The sequence below is a fragment of the Sphaerodactylus townsendi genome, linkage group LG08 (assembly GCF_021028975.2).
Source record: "Sphaerodactylus townsendi isolate TG3544 linkage group LG08, MPM_Stown_v2.3, whole genome shotgun sequence".
Classification (NCBI taxonomy): Eukaryota; Metazoa; Chordata; class Lepidosauria; order Squamata; family Sphaerodactylidae; genus Sphaerodactylus; species Sphaerodactylus townsendi.
The window spans coordinates 102537803-102558725 of NC_059432.1; the positions used below are offsets into that span (position 1 = coordinate 102537803).

The 20923-nt window shown below is 43.8% G+C and overlaps 1 protein-coding gene across 5 annotated transcripts in view; it reads right to left on the reverse strand.

Moving 5' to 3' along the window:
* Nucleotides 1-20923, reverse strand: part of NLGN1 (neuroligin 1) — a 759716-nt gene that overhangs the window by 564084 nt on the left and 174709 nt on the right. For all 5 annotated transcript variants that reach the window (XM_048506063.1, XM_048506066.1, XM_048506065.1 and 2 more), the window contains exon 2: nt 6147-6984. In XM_048506063.1, coding sequence (XP_048362020.1) covers nt 6147-6639 — 493 coding nt within the window. In that variant the 5' untranslated portion in view covers nt 6640-6984. The remainder of the gene's footprint in view (nt 1-6146; nt 6985-20923) is intronic.

Here is a 20923-nt window from a genome sequence, read left to right on the forward strand (position 1 = left end):
GCCAGAGAAGACCACAGAAAATGAAGAAGCAAAAATACTCTGGGACTTTAGAATACAGACAGACACCTGGCACACAACACCCCAGACATAACAGTGATAGAGAAAAAACATGTTTGGATCATAGATGTTGCTGTGCCAGTTGACAGCAGGGTAGAGGACAAAGAGCTGGAAAAGATCACAAAATACAAGGACCTACAAATTGAAGTTGAACGATTGTGGCAAAAAAGAACAACAGTAATCCCACTAGTAGTCGGTGCTCTAGGTCTAGGAGGAATCCCAAGAAATCTTGAAAAACATCTGGAAAGCCTAAACTTGGACAGAACATCAGTCCACATGCTGCAGAAAGCAGCACTTCTAGGAACTGCACACATTCTATGCAAATACCTCTAATATCCTAGGTCCTTGGGAAGGACTCGATATTCAGAGATGAATGCCAGACACTTGTGCTGTGTTATGTGTATAATAATAATAATAATAGAAATAGAAGCACAGTTTGGATGTCGTAGTAGACAGACAAATGGAGAGCCACTGCTGTGAGTTTACACATTTTAAAGAAGTGTTTGAGTCTGATTTTAGTATCAAAATGAGATTGCACCATCCGTTGAAACGAAGGCAAAGCTTGGAGCTGAGGCATGGTCTGCTCTACTGGTTGTAGACCATGTCTCCTTCCCTCCCCGCCTCCTTCTCCTTCTCTGTCTCTCTGCCTCTGGGATTCCAGAATCTGCAGCAGTGACTTTTTGCTTCCTCCTATGCTCTACGTGTACACTGGTAAGTGAACACTCGTGTTAGTGTACCATGATGTCATAGACATCTCCTCAGTTCCTGATAATTTTTCTAGAATATTTTAAAGACATAAATTCCAAATATAGGAGTACATGGGGCAATACAAAATGTAATGCATTACATCTTCTATCTGATCTAAACCACAGTCACAAATGCATCATTCTTTTGGAGTCTTGTTATATCTTCCAGAAAGATAGTTTGACGAGAAGGATTGGAATCTTAGGCTTGTGAAAGCCTTTCTTAAATTTGAGTTTGTTAAATTTGTAAGGAACTTGGCTCTGGACATAGTTCTTAGTGGGTTCAGCTGTTTAATGGATACAGAATCTGGAACCAAGATAAGGCTAGAAGCAGAAACAATGACCTGCAAACTGAACCACGATGTTGCTGCCACAAGCTAGCTCAGCTGCCACCTCTCTTTTATAGCTAACCTCCCATTCTCTAGTGCAATAACCTCTTGCAGCTGGGTTACTTTAATCTGGTTCCTGTAAAGACTTTGCATCTAATCCCACTCACCCCATAGTTGCTAATCTGCTGCTGCATCTCCTTTGCTGTAAACTAGCATGCAGCCTCCTCCTGGGACTCTGGAGACAGGGGGAGTGATAGGATCCCCTCCAGCTTAATATCAAAGGGCTGAAGAGTCTCAGAGCTAGACCCTGGCTGGGGAATCTCAGAGTTTGGACCAGGATGTATTCCAGCCTGAATGCCTCTGGACCTGGTCCTGCAGGAACTACTGACTGCTCAGGCCCTGAGTTGACAGGCAGTGCCTGGGAATCTGGAACCAAAACTGTCCCCTCCTCTCCATCTGAGCCTTCCTCCCGCCAGCCAGGCTGAGCCACAACACATGATTGCACAGTGGATGATATGCACACCAACACACAAAACTGCCTTGTATTGAATCAGGCCATTAGTCCCTCAAGGCCAGTACTGTCCTCTCAAACTGACAACAGGTCTCTCAGGGTCTCGGGTGGAGGTCCTTCATATGAACCAGGTCATCTCAACTGGGGATTATTGTTGGGGGCTGCATCTAGGACTTCTTGCAGACAAAGCAGATGCTCTAAGATCAAGCCACTGCCCCTCCCCAAGCAAAATACACACTACAAAAAAGGGGCCTATATCTCCACTGCTCTCTTCCACAAAGGGAACAAAGCAATGCCTTGGAACTTCCCATAAAGCAGAGCCTTGGAACTTCTCAGCACTCAGAGAAGCGGGGCACATGTAACAGTACATTTATTGTTCGAATCGAACAAAGATGTTTTATTTTTAAGTGTTCTTTCTTCCAGCATCAGATCCAAGGTAGTTTTCAAAATAATCAGTCAACAAAGCAACTCAATGAAACCCATAAAAATGTAGCACATATCAACATAATATGATACAAAGGAAAGAAGAGCTTGAAAACCACCCAGGAGCAACACAACAACTAGACTGTTAACCAGGTAACAACTGGAAAAGAAAAAAAAATCCAACATTCTCAAAGCCAAACTTTGTCTGAGGCTTAAAAGATAACACAGGAAAAAGATAACACAGGAAATCAGATGGATTTCCAGTGGGAGAGGAAGAGGAAGTATAAACAGGGTGTATCTGCCAAAAAAAAAACACCCTCTACTTAGTTGCCACTCACCCAATCTCAGATGGTGCGGAAACTCAGAGAATCATCCAGAGGTGGGATCCAGCAGGTTCTCACAGGTTCCCGAGAGTAGGTTACTAATTATTTGTGTGTGCCGAGAGGGGGTTACTAATTGGCGATTTTGCCACGTGATTTTTGCCTTAGTTATGCCCCTCCTCTCAGCAGTAGCGCGCAGAACTTGAAGCAGTCTAGCAGAAGGTGCACCGGCGTGCGTGGCAGCCTGCACCTAGGTAGGCGATTCAAGTTTCCCGCCCAAGGATCCGGCGCGAGCCCCTTGGCACCAAGCGTCGCTTGCCACAGCCCCACGCTTCAGGAATGCCCCGCCCCTGGAATGCCTGGCCATGCCCCCGTCGTGCCCTGCCCATCCCCATTGGCGCTACGCCACAGTTTGAATCCCACCACCATGGGAACCTGTTACTAAAAATTTTTGGATCCCACCACTGGAATCATCTCCCAAAGATCACCTTAAAAATTAATGTTCATCAGTAAGATCATGGTTTTAAAGTTTCTGGGCTGACCAGCTGAATGCTTTCCTTGTCTCAACCATCATGTTCATAAACATCCACCAGAGAAACAGGATTTGACTCCCTTGCTTCCATCGTGATAATTTCAGTGTACTGCTTTCCTACTTCGTTCTTATATGAGGGTTAAATGAAGCACTTTTTCTGAAAGTGTGTTTTGGCTCTTAATAGACCCCTTTTCCATAAAGGACCTTTAAATCACCATAGAAATTAGCGCTGCTAAGATACTTTTAAGAACTTGAGACCAGAAAACCATTTAACTTGAGGAGGAGGAGGAGGAGGAGGAGATGGAGGAGGAAGAAGTAGAAAAAGAAATAAAAAGTACCGTACACAAGTTAGGAATCAGCAAGAATGGCCAAAACATATTTTGAAATATTGCTGTCCTACCAGAGAGAAAAGGAAATTAACAGAAGCAGAAAGAATACATGGATAGACAATGCAATCCTACAGGGAGCGACATTCTTCCACATCTATAAACATCAAGCAGATATTGAAAGATCGTAATTATTTAGGATTGCATTGTTAGCCTATATACTCAGACGTCAGTCTCATGGAGCGCTAATTTCTATGGTAAACATACATCAAATTAGGATGTAAGATGCCAAAAATATTAGATTGTTTCACAACAAATTCTAATACAAATCTGGTTCTTAAAAATAAAATGTAATTTATACATAAATCTTAAAGAAAAATTAGCACTGAGCAAAAAAAAAATACTTGGATACCTGTTTTCAGTTCAGTGGGTTACATCTTCTCATATTTTCTACAGGAGATGGAGAAGGCCCCAGTTCTGAAAAGTCTATGCCAATTACCATGGTAGGGTTGCTGATCTCCAGATGTTCATGGAGTACAATTCCCATCAGCCCCTGCCACTATGCTGATTACCATGGTAGGGTTGCTGATCTCCAGATGGCGCCTGGAGATCTCCCAGAATTACAACTGATCTCCAGACTACGGTTCCCCTGGAGAAAATGGCTGCTTTGGAAGGTGGAATCTATGGCACTATACTCTGTTGAAGTCCCCTCCTCCCCCAAGCTCCATTCTCCCCAGGCTCCACCCCCATAATCACCAAGTATTTGTTCAGTCTGGAGTTGGAAACCCTAGATTTTCGGTGGCCAACCTATGGTGCTCCAGATGTTCATGGACTACAATTCCTATCAGCCCCTGCCAGCATGACTATTGGGGCTGATGGGAATAGTCGCCCATGAACATCTGGAGCACCATAGGTTGGCCACCCCTAACCTAGATTATGGAACCCTTACAGCTCAAAACCACAAGGGGAAATGGATGAGATTTTACTTCCTCCCTCTAACATGAATGGAAGAAACGGTTGGATATAATCCATTAAGACATAAGACACAACTGCATATTCATCAATACTGTTGATTGCCATTACACCTTCAGTGAGTAATACTGATTACATGTTCCTATTAGGCATGTCCAACTAACCAAGTGACACAGCAGTTTGTAGCGCAAGGCTAATATCAATTCCCCTTTAGCTGCAATCCAGGGAAAATTAACCTACTTGTATTTCAGGATCCAAATTCATCCTTTTATTTTATGTGTGAATACAATTTTCTCTGATGCAAAAGCTTTAATTTGACAGAATACCAGATCTGAACTTTTGCATTCCAAAATGAAACTCACAAAATACTCGTAGATATATTCTGAATGTGAGTAGATTCAAGTTTCAAAACTGCGCTGTAACTCTGGAACAAACCTGCTGTGAATCTGAAATATTCTCTGAATGTTTAAGTTATGCACCTCTCCAAGGTAAAGTTTTTTGCACAAGAAGGGGCATCCATGCCTTAGACAGCAATCCTTAACAGCTTTGTTCAGAAGAAAATCATATTTTATTCAATGCAGCTACTCACAGGAAAATGCTTCTAGAAATGCTGTCTCACCTTAGTTTAATATGTCATCCATATTTACAGACCAGTAGTGATAATGATGACCTTCATAAAGTGTTATCTGCATCCTACAGGTGTTGTATAAATACTATTTTTGTTAGAAAACAAATGAGTAACTATATAATTCCAGTATGAGGGTGTTTTTTTCCCTCCCAATGTAAAATAAACTATTAATTAAACATGTAGGGAGCAATGCTAAGGAAATCTGCTCAAAAATAAGTCTCATGTTATTCATTTAAGCTTACTCACAGGAAAGTGCTTTAGGACTGCAGCCTTAACCAGCTAAATCACATGAGTACTAGCTGATCATATGTATACAAGACTTTATGATACACAGTTAGTATGACTTTGTTCCAACACTAGGCGGGGAGGAATCATAGTGTTTTGCATGGACTTTAAATGCTGCCATGCATTAGAATTTGCTGAAAACTCTGTCCTTGCAAGATCCACACATAAAAAAGCACAAACCACAGTCCACACTACTCAACAATCAAACCATAGACAAAACTCTGTAATCGGCCTATACAAAACAGTAGTGAAGAGGGAGTGAATCAGTCTTTATGCTTCAATGGGGGAAAGGCTATGCTATCAATCATCTACTTTTCAGCTATCTCCTGGTTAAACTGGTTTCCCAGCTATTTCTTCCACCTGCCCTTCATCAACAAATCAGCTAGATTTTCTTTTAAAGAGGTGTTCTTCCTATGTATGTTTTCATTTTTTTTCCCAACTCAGGTTTGATTTGGTGTCCACTTTATACATACCTCCTTTTCTACAAATTTTCTTGCCGGGTTTTCTGGCACATTCCTTGGATATTCTTTTGACTGAAAAATGAATAGAAGACTAGAAAATAACATGGAGCTCCGTCACACACAGTAGGAGCATGCAATTCCACTAGCTAACTTCAAGATGGCTTCCTTCTTTTTTTTTTGTTAGGTGTGGAAGAGTCCCAACTGCGTTTTATTGATTGATTGATTGCCTACCCATGCAATGGATCGAGATGTTGATGCATCTTTCCCAGAATTCAATGAGTGGGAATGAGAATTAAGTACCAACTTGGACCTAAAAATACACGTGCTGGAGGATAAAATAAATGCATCTAGACAAGAGAAGAAGGAAGGACATAGAAGCTAAGAACCAATGCATACATAGAAAAGCCACATGCATACAAGTGAAAAAGAAAAGGGAGAGCTAGCATGCAGACGAGAAAGCCGTGCTGGCTACCAATACACATGAGTTAAGAGTAAAGAACTTCAAATAGGAATGTAAAAGAAAAGAAAATTCTCTTTGCTTTTCCTGCAAATCACTCACCATCTTCAGTTGGGACATATATATTTAAATATAAGCAGTCTTCATTCTGATCTTGTACGTAAGTCGAAACTATATCCAAGTTATTAGTAAACCAGACAGGAAGCATGACTTCAGGTAACCTGCCCTCTATAATGTTCTGGGGACACACTGGAGCAAACTGGGTAGCATTTTTGATATCTGGCCAGGGAGATGGTGGCTCAGGAGGTTGAAACCGGTGCTCCCCAATGGGCGGGGCGGCATAAGGAACCCCAAGGAACTGGATGACTGGTCCCAAAATTTCATTGTTTAATTCCTTCTTCATCCCTCTGACTTTGCCAAAGCTGGTTGTCACCACTGGGTCAGTATCATCCAGTTTTTGCGACGACACGGTGGCAGCGTGAAGCAAGAAACCAAGTATGCAAAAAGTGAACGTGGCATCCAAACCCATGTGCAACAGGCGCACGAGCATTGCTCTCCACATGCAGTTCAGCCACACGGACCTTGGGAAGGCCATGGTCCCACATCGGTTGTCTCACAATGGCCAACGCAATTTTATTTGTATCCACTTGATGGGGAGGGGGCAGGGGTGAATGAGAATTGTCTTCGAGGGGGCCAGGGAAATGAAATGGATCGAGCCTCCAAAATGTGTGCCCGTCAGAACACCCCCAGACGGCTCTTCACACGACAAGTATCTTCCATGGATTTCATTCTCCTTGTGGCTCGGTCTTCACTCAGCCCTATTTATCAGATGATGTTCTATTGACAATTCTGTTTTCCATAGTAGCAATATTAAGACAGCAGCCATTTGTCGTAGATGCCCCTCTTATAAATCAGTTCCAGTTAGCTGCAGGTCTATATCCTGGAGAAAATGAAAAACAAATCATTAGTATGAAAGAACTAATCTGGACAGAATAATAACTCAATGTTTTACAAATTACGGTGCATGTATTAATAGTTTTTGAAGCCATGCAAGTAAAATACTATAATATGTAGTTGATGGTTCCATGAGATGACAGGCCAGAAAATACAATTGCCAAATTATTTATGATGTCACCTGCCGGGTTTACACACACATCACAGAAATGCAACAGTGAAATTCACATGACTGAACTCATGGTTTCAAAAGCTGGATTAAATATGCATTAATGTTGTATTTTTATTTGTCTCGAAAGGGCTTGCAATCAATTTTAAACTTGTTACCACAGGCCAATTTAATAGGAACCACAAATCAATTATAATTTTATACAACTTTAAAATATGCAGTAAATACAAGATGAACTGCCGATTTCCAGAGAGAGAAAGGAAGAGAGAGAGAGAGAGAGAGAGACCTAGTGACCTGTGGAACATTCTGACATTGTCAAGAAAAGAGGCACTGCTGAATTCTTCCTACATGTAGCTGCCTCAGACCAAGACTGTGGCATCCAAAGCACTTCTAAAGCCACTGAAGTCCACAGATAGTCTCTTAAACCATGATGGTGAAACTTAAGAGAATAAATCCAACATATCTCATGATCGTATTATGCTCATGATCGCATTAACCTCACACACACACATGCACAGAGCTGCAGGACAGGAATCACACCCACCATACCATTACAAATGCACAAATTAGACCTCTGAAAATAGTCCAAAGAGCATCTAATGGTCAACCAATGAAGAATGGAGCCACAAAATATCAGACCTTTTTGGGGACCAGTTTATCATTATTGGGGCTAACATAACTCCTGGCTAGCTTTTATTTTCTCCTCCTTCTGGTAGGGTGTACCTTTTAAACCATCATAGTTGATTCCCACACTCAAGGTATTTCATTTCTTTATAGAAGAAGAGTTTGAATTTATACCCCACCTTTTTCTCCTGTAAGGAGACTCAAGGTGGCTTACAAGCTTCTTTCCCTTATTCTCTCCACAACAGACACCTTGTGCGGTAGGTGGGGCTGAGAGAGTTCTGAAGAGCTATGACTAGCCCAGGGTCACCCAGCAGGAATGTAGGAGTGCAGAAACACATCTGGTTCACCAGATCAGCCTCCGGCACTCAGGTGGAGGAGCGGGGAATTAAACCCAGTTCTTCAGATTAGAATCCACCTGATCTTAACCACTACACCACACTGATTCTCTTATAGAGATGCATTACATTACCACTGCCCCTTCTTGCTTTTCTCCCTCCGGTGAGAAGAAAGCCATGGCTAGCCAATATTGCTTTCCACTGAATAAAGGGGAAGGGAACATTCAGCCTTATTACAGCACTTCAATCTCTGCCTAGCAAGATAGAACTAGTTACTTTCTGCTCCAGAATCATCCATCAAAGGAAGAAGGCAAGATAGTTACTATCTGAACAACTATCTAGCGAATGCTTAGTCATTTTCAACGCACATCTACCAACTTGGAAAGACACAAGTTGTTTGTGATGCAGTGAGGCCTTATCAATATGGAGTGGACAAGATAGTATTTCCTCCCACTCATCCGTGATATTTGAAGCAGCTGGACAATTGAACCCAGTGTGCGGATTCTTCGTAATAAGCTGTACAGTCCATATGACTAACAGTTTACAATATGTCAATTACTCTTATCTCTTCTCGTGCTTTCATGCAGGATTTGTCAAGCCGGTGCTCTTCTCACTCTCCTGTTTCCTGCCAGTCTGGGAATTCTCATTCAAGTATTCATGTTGCTTCCCGAAAGTGGCCACCAGGAAAACAAAGCGAGCGTGATGTAGTGGTTAAGAGTAGGTGGATTCTAACCTGGATAACTGAGTTTGATTCCCCACTCCTCCACCTGAATAGAAGAGGCTTATGTGGTGAACCAGATGTGTTTCTGTACTCCTACATTTCTACTAAGGGACCTGGGCTAGCCACAGTTCTTTGGAACTCTCTCAGCCCCACCTACCTCACAAGGTGTCTGTTGCAGGGAGAGGCACGGAAAGGAGCTTGTAAGCTCCTTTCAGAATGATGTAACTACTTAGGACTGCACTGCAAGGTAGGCATTTATGCAAAGGAATCGGGCTGGTCCTCAGTAGCTGGGGGTTATCAGGAACAGGGATCAGCTTTTGCTCCACTGCTGTCACTTCCATCTCTCTTATATGTTAATGAACATGCAGCTAAACAGACAGAGTTGGGGGAAGCACTAATTTTAACAATGTAAGGAGAGCTGTGCTGGATTAGACCAAAGGCCCCTCTTCTAGTCCAGCATTTTCTTCACACAGTGGCCAGCCAGACACCTCAAGGAAGCCCAGAGGTGTAGCAAAGGGGGAAGCGCCCAGTGCACCAGTGTGTCCTGTGCAGTGGTGGGATCCAAAAATTTTAGTAACAGGCTCCCATGGTGGTGGGATTCAAACTGTGGTGTAGTGCCAATGGGGCTGGGCAGGGCATTCCGGGGGCGTGGTCGGGCATTCCGGGGCGGGGCATTCCTGGGTGGGGTTGTGGCAAGGACGCAGCTGCTGAGCCAGTCCTTGGGCGGGAAACGAATGCACGCAGGCGCAGGCTGCCTCGCACGTCGGTGCACCTCCTGCTAGACTGCTTCAAGTTCTGCACGCTACTGCTGAGAGGAAGGCGTAACTAAGGCAAAATCACGTGGCAAAATCACCAATTAGTAACCCCCTCTCGGCACACACAAATAATTAGTAACCTACTCTCGGGAACCTGTGAGAACCTGCTGGATCCCACCTCTGGTCCTGCGCCCCTGCCCCCCCCCCAGAATGCCCCCACCATACCCCCACAGGGGTGCATGCCTGGTGCGTCGCCCCCACGCTCCCCCTTGGAGTTATGCCTCTGAGGAAGCCCATAAGCAGGAAGACTGAAAACAGCAGCATCATGACAGTGCTCCCGACCACCTTGTTTAAGGAGACATGCTATTTTTGGCACTGGTAAAAAGTAAAGCACAGGGTCATTACTGGCCCATGGGTGACATCATATCATGACATTTACTGGGCAGACTTTGTTTATGGGGTAGTTTGCCATTGCCTTCCAAAGTCACCTGCACTTCACCCCCAGCTAGCTGGGTACTCATTTTACCAACCTTGGAAGGATGGAAGGCCGAGTCAACCTCGAGCCAGCAACTTCAAACTGACTTCTGTCAGGATCAAACTCAGATTGTGAGCAGAGCTTATACTGCAGTACAGCAGATTGCCTCAGGACTCCCTTCAGGCACCGGAGGGAGTAGATATCCATCACAATTAGTAGCCATTGATATTTGTCCGGTCTTTTAAAGCCTTCCAAGTTGGCGGCCATGACCACATCCAGTAGAGGCAAGTTCCACAAATTAACTATAAAGACTGTGTAAATAAATACTTCCTCTTGACTGTTCTGAATCGTTCACCTTTCAGCTTCAGTGAAAGATGCCAGATTCTATAAGAATGTAAGAACTAGCCAGCTGGATCAGAGCAGAGTCCATCTAGTCCAGCACTCTGCTACTTGCAGTGGCCCACCAGGTGCCTTTGGGAGCTCACATGCAGGAGGTGAAAGCAATGGCCTTCTGGTGCTGTTGCTCCCGATCACCAGGTCTGCTAAGGCATTTGCTGTCTCAGATCAAGGAGGATCAAGATTGGTAGCCATAGATTGACTTCTCCTCAATAAATCTGTCCAAGCCCCTTTTAAAGCTATCCAGGTTAGTGGCCATCACCACCTCCTGTGGCAGCATATTCCAAACACCAATCACACGTTGTGTGAAGAAGTGTTTCCTTTTATTAGACTATGAGAGAAGGAGAGAAGTAGTCCACTCTCTCCATGCCATGCATCATTTTATAGACCTCACTTACCTTTTTGCAAGGTCAAATGGTTGTAAGCATTTTAAGCTATCCTCAAAGGGCAGCTGTTTTATTTATTTATTTATTTATTTATTTATTTATTTATTTATTTATTTATTTATTTATTTATTTATTTATTTATTATTCCGATTTCTATACCGCCCCATCCCCAAGGGGCTCCGGGCGGTATACAACAAAATTAATGCAAACAAATTAGAAGGCAAACCATACAATTAAAACAACAACAACCTATAAAAGCTCCAACATTAAAACATACTAAATTACGTTAAAACAGTGGTAATATAATAAAAGGCACCCGGTGAATCCTTTCCTTTAAAACCCTCCCCTAGGGAGTGACCGGACTCCTCCATAGGAGGATGTAATCTTGATGTAATCGAACAGGGGCGCCATACTCAGCGGCTGGTTGCTCCAAAGGCCCGGCGGAACAGCCCCCTTTGAGAGCCAGCATGGTGTAGTGGTTAAGAGCAGGTGCACTGGAGAGCCGGGTTTGATTCCCCGCTCTGCCACTTGAGCTGTGGAGGCTCATCTGGTGAACCAGATTAGCTTGTGTACTCCCCACACATGCCAGCTGGGTGGCCTTGGGCTAGTCACAGCTCTCTCAGCCCCACCCACCTCACAGGGTGTTTGTTTTGGGCGGGGGAAGGAGGTTGTAAGCCCTTTTGATTCTCCTTATAGGAGAGGAAGGGAGGATATAAATCCAAACTCTTCTTCTCCCTCATCATCCTTTTGGTTACTCTTTTCTGTGCCTTTTCAGGCTTTACAACATCCTTTCCCAAGTGTGGTGACTAGAACTGTCTTCAATATTCAAAGTGTAGTCTCACCACAGATTTGTATAAAGGCAATATGATAGAAGCAGTTTTATTCTCTATTCCTGTTCTAATCATGGCCAGCATAGAATTTGCCTTTTTCACGGCAGCTGCACACCGCGTCAACATTTTCATCAAGCTATCCACCACCACCCCAAGGTCTTTTGTGTGGTCTGTCGCTGCCAGCTCAGATCCCATCAGAGCATACGTAAAGTTGGATTTTTTTTGCCTGGATATGCGTCACTTTATGTTTGCTCACATTGAATCTCATTTGCCATTTTAATGCTCATTCCCCCAGATTGAAGATATCGTTCGAGAGATCTTGGCAATCAGTTTTCAGCTTAATCTCTCTAAATAATTTGGGGTCATCTGCAAATCGGTCCACCTCACTACTCACCCCCAATTCCAGGTAATTTATGAACAAGTTGAAAAACTGTGGGGGCAAACTACACACATACTGCATGTTAACTTACAAAATACCCTTGCAGTAAACAAGCCCTTCCTCCATTTGCTGCCTGTCCATCATAATGACTGGCATTTTGCAAGCTAATTATCATTACTGAGATTACAATCTAGAACACAGGCAGTCAATTTTTGCACATCCACTGTCTGGTCTATTAAAAGGGAACGATCAAGAGAATGCATGTGGCGCTTGTCTGTTCCTTACAATGCGAAGCGTTTTTTGTTTCTTTTGCAGGTGACACCAGGCATGAACTTCTAAATTAAAGCGTGGGACAAGGAATGAAAGCCATTAGAAGCTAAACAAAATTGTTCTGATAGGTTGCCCTTCAGCAGCCATCCCGAGATCTAAAATTCTATGTGAGAATTCTAAACTCCATTTTTGTCTCTATGCTAGAATGAAGTAAACCTACCTGGTGCTTTGGGAAACTTTAGTCATCGAGTTGTCGATTCTGGGTTGGGGAATTCCTGGAGATTTGAGGATGAAGCTTGGAGAAGCAGGGTTTGAGGAGGGGAGGGGCCTCAGCATGGTAAAATGCATTACTGTCCACCCCCACTCCCAAAGCTGCCATTATCTCCAGGGGAACTGAACTCTAGTCTGGAGATCAGCTGTAGTACTGGGAGGTCTTGGCACACAACATGTAGCATCCTTTATTACCTGTAATCACATTTCCCAGCCCAATTTCACAATTACAGTTAAGGAAGCTGTGCATTTTAATGAAAAGCATAGCTCATTCAAGAAAGAACTTGCTTTCTGTTGGGAGTGAAGAACTTTGGCCCCTTTCGCACATGCAGAATAAGGCACTTTTAATCCGCTTTTTAATGCACTTTGCAGCTTTGCAGAACAGCAAAATCCACTTGCAAACAATTGTGAAAGTGGATGGAAAGTGCATTGTTCTGCATGTGCAGAAGGGGCCTTTGTGCTGCCTCTGAACCTCAGACTTTAGAAGGGGATGGCTAGGGAGTCAGAGAGATAGAAGGGTCAAGGCACTGGGCATCCTTTCTCTACTGCTCTTACACTATCTCTTTAATGTGTAGATTGCTACTCTCAGGAAAACTTCCTTCCTTCCTACTTCTTCTCACACCTCCTTTCACATGCACACTTCTCCATCTTGTAACCATGACAGCAAGACACAGGTTCAGTACCTCCCGACATCCGGGTGACTTAGGCTAAATTAGGAAATTATATTTACACTATCCTATCCAGAAACAGAGTTCCTACAATAAGTGTAGTACATTAGTTTGAATAGACAAAGGGTTCTGAGTTATTTTTTGTTCCTGGCCCAAACAGAGATTAAATGGGGTTTTGATGTGCACATTAAAGCCTTGTGAACTCTGGTAAATTACTGGATCTAGAATCTGGTTCTTGAGGGATCTAAATTCTTGAATTCCAATACTTTCAGACTGGCATAGTTCTCCTTTTCTTTAAACACTGCCTTTTTTTAAAAAAGAAAAGAAAAGTTAGCAATCCTTTATGAGAATTTATTTTATCATTTCCCTCCACTGCACTTCAGGGGGAATTCAAAAGATGACTCCTTAACTTGCCATCCACCTAGCTTTATAGACTATTAAAAATAAGGTAAGGAGAGGTTTTTTCTTCAACACAAAAGACATGCAAAACAAGATCCAGCTCTCCTGCTGTCCTCTTCAGCTTTTTAGTCTATCTTAGAAAGCAATAAGAAGATAGAGGGAGGGAGGTTTTTTTTGAAAATTTCACTCAGTCCTAATCTCTCTTCTAATTTTAATAATACCTTTGCTGAAAAACTGCATTAAAGTGAGCTTATACTCTTCACTCGTCCTGAATAATCTTTTGACTCCGCTGTGAAACACAAGGATTTCACTGCACACAAAATAAATATTTCATTTTTGCAGTGCATTTGTGTTTAACTTTAGTGGATTCTAAGCAGAGGTGGGATCCAGAAGGTTCTCACAGGTTCCCAAGAATAAGTTACTAATTATTTGTGTGTGCCGAGAAGGGGTTACTAATTGGTGATTTTGCCACATGATTTTTGCCTTAGTTATGCCCCTCCTCTCAGCAGTAGCGCACAGAACTTGAAGCAGTTTAGCAGGAGGTGCACTGGAATGTGTGGCAGCCTGCACCTGCGTGCATTCGTTTCCCGCCCAAGGACCAGCATAGCGGCTGCGTCCTTGCCACAGCCCCGCCCCCGGAATGCCCGGCCATGCCCCCGTCATGCCCCACCCAGCCCCATTGGCGCTACGCCACAGTTTGAATCCCACCACCATGGGAACCTGTTACTAAAATTTTTGGATCCCACCACTGATTCTAAGGTTGCCAGTCCCCTTTGGCCACTGACAGGAAATGGGGGGATAAGGATTGCCAGATCCAAGTTGGGGAACTCCTAGAGATTTGGGAATGGCACCTGGGGAAGACAGGGACCTTAGTGGGCACAATGCCACAGATTCCACCCTTCCAAACATTCATTTTCTCCAGGGGAACTGATTTCTGTAATTTGCAAATGAGCTATTATACTTGGGGATATTTTATTTATTTATTTATTTATTTATTTTGGATTTATTAACCGCTCCACCCTCTGTAGGGTAGAATCGATACCTAGGAGGCTGGTATCCCTAGTTGCTTCCATACCAAAGCCTTTTCGTGCTGTGAAAGGATTGCTTTTCCACAATCAGCTATGATTAGAATGAAATTGGGGTTCCCAATCACACACTTAGCCCTGATCTGGATAGCCCCAGGGTAGCCTGAACTCCTCAGATCTCAGAAACTAAGCAGGGTCAGCCCTGGTGAATATTTGGATGGGCGACCTCTAAGGACACCAGGGCCATGACATAGAGGCAGAGGAGGGATCCAACCAGTTCTCACCACTTCTCTAGAAGTGGTTACTAATTTTTTTCTGAGTGCCAAGAAGGGGTTACTAAAGCAACCTCCCTGCCCAATAGGGACTGGAGGTGCATGTGTGCGGCGGCGCCACTGTTTGAATCCCACCACCATCGGAACCTGTTATTAAAAATTTTGGATCCCGCCACTGCATAGAGGCAAGCAATGGCAAACCATCTCTGAACGTCTCTCACCTTGAATACCCTTCGGGGGTCACCATAAGTCAGATGTGACTTGATGGCACACAAAAAATCACATTTAACAATGTGCTACGTGCCCCTTGAAATCCAGCAACATTTATTCCCAAGGGGAAGACCCCCACTATTATGTTAAACGCCCATTAAAAAAACCCTGCTTCTTCCTGCAATTGTCTCTTTAAATTTCCAGCTTCCTGTTACTTCTTCTGTTCCATGCTTAATTAATCACTTCCTCTTATCACCACTAAATGGTGGTGGGATAAATGGATCTTTAATCAGTATCTGCTGCTGCTGCAGGAAGGAAAGAGAAGTAATTGCTTTTCTCTCCTTTGGCTACGAAATGTGTTCATTTTTTAAAATCTTCATTATCATAATTGTGCAACTGTAGAAAAAAATAAAGTTAAGGAATAGTGTGTGTGTTTTTTCAACAAAGGGAACAGTGGTAAGTAAAGCCTAAGGGGGGAGTGATGAAGGAAACATCCAGACATGTTTAACCACCATGAGTGAGCAAGCAATTAATTAAGCACAGAGAAAGTGAAGCTGCCCGCTCTAACTGAGCAGAGGTAAAGCAGATTTAAGGGATGGAAGCCAAACTGTGCGTGGACAGCTGGCACTCCCAATTGTGTTTTAAGTGAACGGCACCACAAATCACTTTTGGGAAGAAAAAGATGGAACACATATTAACAAAAAGAAAAAAAAAACAGTGGAGAGCAATGGACTTTCACAAGCATCATATCGATTGTCTGTGAAAACCAAGTGAGCCAGGAATGTTTATTCCATAATAAACAGTGAATTTGGAAACACTCTTAAAGAAACTTGTCTACAGTGCCAGCTGGACAACTGCATGGTCAGACGCTCATTCTCATCCATTTCCAGAATTCAAATGTGTTGTAGGGGAAATGGGGTGAAAGGGGAAATGTAAAAGGCTCTTGCCATTCCAGATTTTTGCAATAATCTTGCACATATTCCAAATCTCATCTACTCCCAGCAGGAAGAAGAAGAGAAGAAGAGTTTTGGATTTATATCCCTCCCCCTTTCTCTCCTGTGGGAGACTCAAAGGGGCTTACAATCTCCTTGCCCTTCCCCCCTCACAACAAACACCCTATGAGGTGGGTGGGGCTGAGAGAGCTCCAAAAAGCTGTGACTAGCCCAAGGTCACCCAGCTGGCATGTGTGGGAATGCAAAGGCTAATCTGAATTCCCTAGATAAGCCTCCACAGCTCAAGCGGTAGAGCGGGGAATCAAACTGAGTTCCTCCAGATAGAATGCACCTGCTCTTAACCACTACACTGCGTAGAGATCCTTTCTCATGATGAAACTTTACATCAACTGCAACAACCACAGATGTGTGGGACCCATACCAACTGCCCCAATCACACATTTTCTGGATCCACCAGCTTTCAGATATGAAATGGAATCACCACAATGAAATCAAGCTACCCTGCTACAAAATGCAAGCACGTGGAAGGCATCCAAGATTAAACCTAAGGTAGAACTTGTTAGTAAAGGACTGACATTCTGCAGGTTGAACTAAGCCAGGGGTAGGGAACCTGCAGCTCTCCAGATGTTCAGGAACTACAATTCCCATCAGCCCCTGCCAGCATGGCCAATTGGCCATGCTGGCAGGGGCTGATGGAACCAGGTTGTGGTCCCTAGTATCTGATAATTCCCCTAAACTAAACAGGTAGCCTGTGGCCCACGCTTGGGGTTATTGTCAGAATGAAGCAAACAAATTTTAACTGGTGACATGATGCAGAAAGGAACACATTCTGCTTCTTCACAAGGAACTGAAGTTGCCTATCCCAGGATCCACCAACCAGGTGTCTATCTTCACCCTGATTTTATCTCAAGAGACCTTTAAATATTATGGTTTTACTACCTTTCTTCCCCACATCTGTTAGTTATTACATTTTGCTAGTTCTAAAATGAAATTCTATGCACTACTGATGCATGGGCAATGTTGGATTACAGCATTCTGTTATTTTTAATTACTTTGCCTTAAACACCATACACTTTTGTGAGGGAGAGGGGAGACACCTCTCATTGGAGAGCTAGTGTGTTGTCATGGTTAGTGTTGGAGTTGGATCCAATAGACTGAGGTACAAATCCCCACTGCAGAGTAGACCTAGGTTCGACATGGTTCCTTTAACTGGTACTGACCTAGGGTCGACTCTCGTCACTCCCCACAGCAACTGAGTTCAACTGGAACCAAGCTCAGAGGGCAGGATCATCTTCAGTACCTCTTTTGCTCCTCGTTCCCGATTGGCTCTTGTTTCACAGCAGGAAACGTGAGCATGCATCCTTTTTTTTCGTTTTTATACGTCGCAGCTATGTAGAATTGGTGCCAAAACATAGATTTAACTACTAAGACCATGGTCGCATCATCGTAGCTTCGAAAATAGCAGTTAAAATAAAAAAGGTGTGCTTTTCCTGCCGCGACTCTGCACATGCCCAAAACACAGCTCTTGATTGGCTGAACGGGAGAGTCGCAATGGACGATTCCCCACTGTCTAGCTTCCAACTGAGTTCGACCTAGGTTCGGGGAAAAAGCGGTACCTCAGAACTGGAATCAGAAATTCCAGTTCTGAGGGGGGCAAAACTGAAACGAACCCAGTTCAAACTCAGTGGCAGTGGAAAGTTGCTGGGTCGAACCTAGGTCGACTCTGCCAGTGGGGAATCACCCTCTGTCACTCCCTCTCAGCCTGATTACCTCACAAGGTTTGTGTGTGGGTAAAATGGAGGAGAGAAGACCAGTGTAAGCCATATTGAGTACCTATTGAGGAGTATAAATGAAGTAAATACATTTATAATTCTGAGCACACAAGGACATAAGCAACATCCACAGCCATTTTCCATGTGGAGTTCAAGGGGGGGCAGTTATGAGGGAGGAGACAGTCTGCCAAATGCACCCCCATATGATCCATTCAGGTGGCATCCAGCGATTCAGCCCCCTCAAGCTCCACCCTTGTTATGCCACTGAATTTAATTCCTTCACCTATCCAACTGCGTCACTCACCCAAGAGTGAATTTAACTCCTTCACCTATCCAACTGCATCACTCACTCAAGAAAGCCTCCATCCCAACTGCTAGGCACACCAGAGACAACATCCCTGTTCAATATGAACTTAAATTACCACTTTCCAAATAAGCAGAGAGGCGCGTGAAGGAGGACCAAGTACATATGATGTTGTATTTCCATGACTGCAAAACCAGATTTGTTATGCGGCCCCAAAGATTGTTTGCATTGTTTTCAATTGTGTAATCCACCTTGATTCTCATTACTATGGATGGTGTAAAATGCATAAATATTTACAATGGAGCTAATTGGGTTGGGCCATGGTGATCTGGTCAAAAACCTAGGGAGGGGGAATTCTTCCCATCATGCAATTTCCAAGATGGGAAATGACTGTATACATTGCTTGTTCCCCAAGTGCACAAGAGGAACAGGTAGCTATATTTTGCCTGTTTTTTTAAGTTCACAGAAAGCAGGATATGATAGAGCAACAGAAAGTGAAAAATCTGCTTAACTTAAATCATATTACACAGGACAGTTACCCGACATAATTTAAATAGGATGGTGGTTTGTCTTTTCCATTGTAAAAAAGAAAACAAGGAAAACAACAGAGGGGAGGTGTTCAGAGGCAGAGAAATGGCAAGCAAAGGGACTGCTCAACCTTTTTGGGCCATTCCCCACCCCCCAGGAAAAAAAATTCTATCTCCCCCAGCTCCAAAGAAGCTGTTTCAGGTACTTACAATTGAATGCAGGAGTGCAGCTCTTCCAGCCAATCAGAAACCTTCTGTCTGAGCTGGACCACCTCTAGAGACCATTGTGTTCAAATGTAAAAGATGTCTATGATAGACTTTGAACCAGAATGGAACCCTCGCATGAGCCAACTATTTCTTATACAGTTTATGTTCTACAGCTCATGTCCATTAGTTGAACAACATACATGCATTTTTCGTTAGCTACTGGGAAAGGACCATAAAAAGTCTACTATTTGTTTAATCTACAGTAAAAGGTTTAAAATTACAGTCATTTAGCTCCATTTGGAGTATTTTTCTAAAACGGAAAGTACTTAGACTACTCTGTCACCGCTTATTCCCAATTCACCCACCGCACACACACAAACAAGGGCCCCCTATCTGTTCTGGTGCATATATAAACAACCATAAAAACTAAGGAAGTGTTTCTTCCTCCTTGTGTACTTGCACAAAGGTCCAAATAAATTCTGAGCCAGATCATGGGTTGGGAAGCAAAGTCTGGGTGAGAAGATATGGAAAATGTATTCAGGCAGAGGGTTGTGTGTAGATGAAAATATAATGGGCCGCTGAACTTTATGTAAATCTCCCTGCATATGGCAGCATGCACAGTGGGAGGGATTGTGTGCTTTTGGAAATTTGAACCTGTCTCACTATAAACCATGTACCCTTGTCATCCCAAATTCATCCTATGCTCAACTTATAGTGAGCTTACCTCCTCCAAACATCTGTGACTGCCCCCTTAGCAGAAGCAGTGGCATAGTGGTTAAGAGTAGGTATACTCTAATCTGAAGGAACCGGGTTTGATTCAACGCTCTGCCGCCTGTGGAGGCTTATCTGGGTAATTCAGATTAGCCTGTACATGCCAACACACGTCAGCTGGGTGATCCCAGGCTAGTCACAGTTCTTCTGAGCTCTCTCAGCGCCACCTACCTCATAGGGTGTTTATTGTGAGGGGGAAGGGTAAGGAGTTTGTGGTCGATTCCACACTTGGGTTATCGACATAAGTTCGAGCTGCGTTCAACCTAAGTGCTCCGCACAACCACTGGGATCGACATGGTTTTGTACCAGCTTTGCCCCGTGTAACGGTCAAATTTCCAACTCCAGTTGGGAACTACTACTTTTTCAGGGAACCACTCTCAAACTCAGCTCGATTTACTCCAGTAAAGTGCGGAATCTCTGGTGCCAAAAGTCCCCCATTCAGCCCATCACAGCTGAGTGTTTCGGGCATGCGTACAACTGGCCAATCAAAAAACGCCACCTTCATCCCTCCATTCCTATGGCAGGTTTTTCTATAACGTGTGTGGGGATAGACAGAACATGGCCGTAGAACAGTAGCCAATCGGAACGGAGCGGCGAAGAGGCACAGGATGATTCCACCCTCCGAGCTGGGATCAAGCTGGTTGCAGTGGGGAACAACAATGGCTTCGACCTAGGTTAGTACCCTTCTCAGGGAACTGGGTCGAACCTATTTTACTCGTGTGCGGAATCGCCCTGTAAGCCCCTTTGAGTCTCCTATAGGAGAGAAAGGGGGGATATAAATCCAACTCTGCTTCTTCTTCTTCTTCCCTATTATAGTCCCCTTTAGGAGACAACTAGGGTTGCCACCCTCCAGGTGACACCTGGAGACATCCCAATATTACAACTGATCTCCAGATGACCAAGATCAATTCCCCTGGAGAAAATGGCTGCTTTGGAGGATGGACATTATGAGGTATCTTCTCCCCAAACTCTGTCCCACCCAGGCCCTACCTCCCAAATCTCCAGGTATTTTCCATCCCACAACTGGCAACCCTAGACCCAATATATCTAAAATTCTTTGTAGGATCTGCTGGGGTTATCAAGTCCTTGGGGGAAAATTACTGGAGATTTGGTGGGTGGAGCTTGGGGAAGGGGGGAAGTCAAGCAGCAATTTGGTGCCTTCCAAAATTGCCATAGTCTCCAAAGTAACTGATCTTTATGGTCTGAA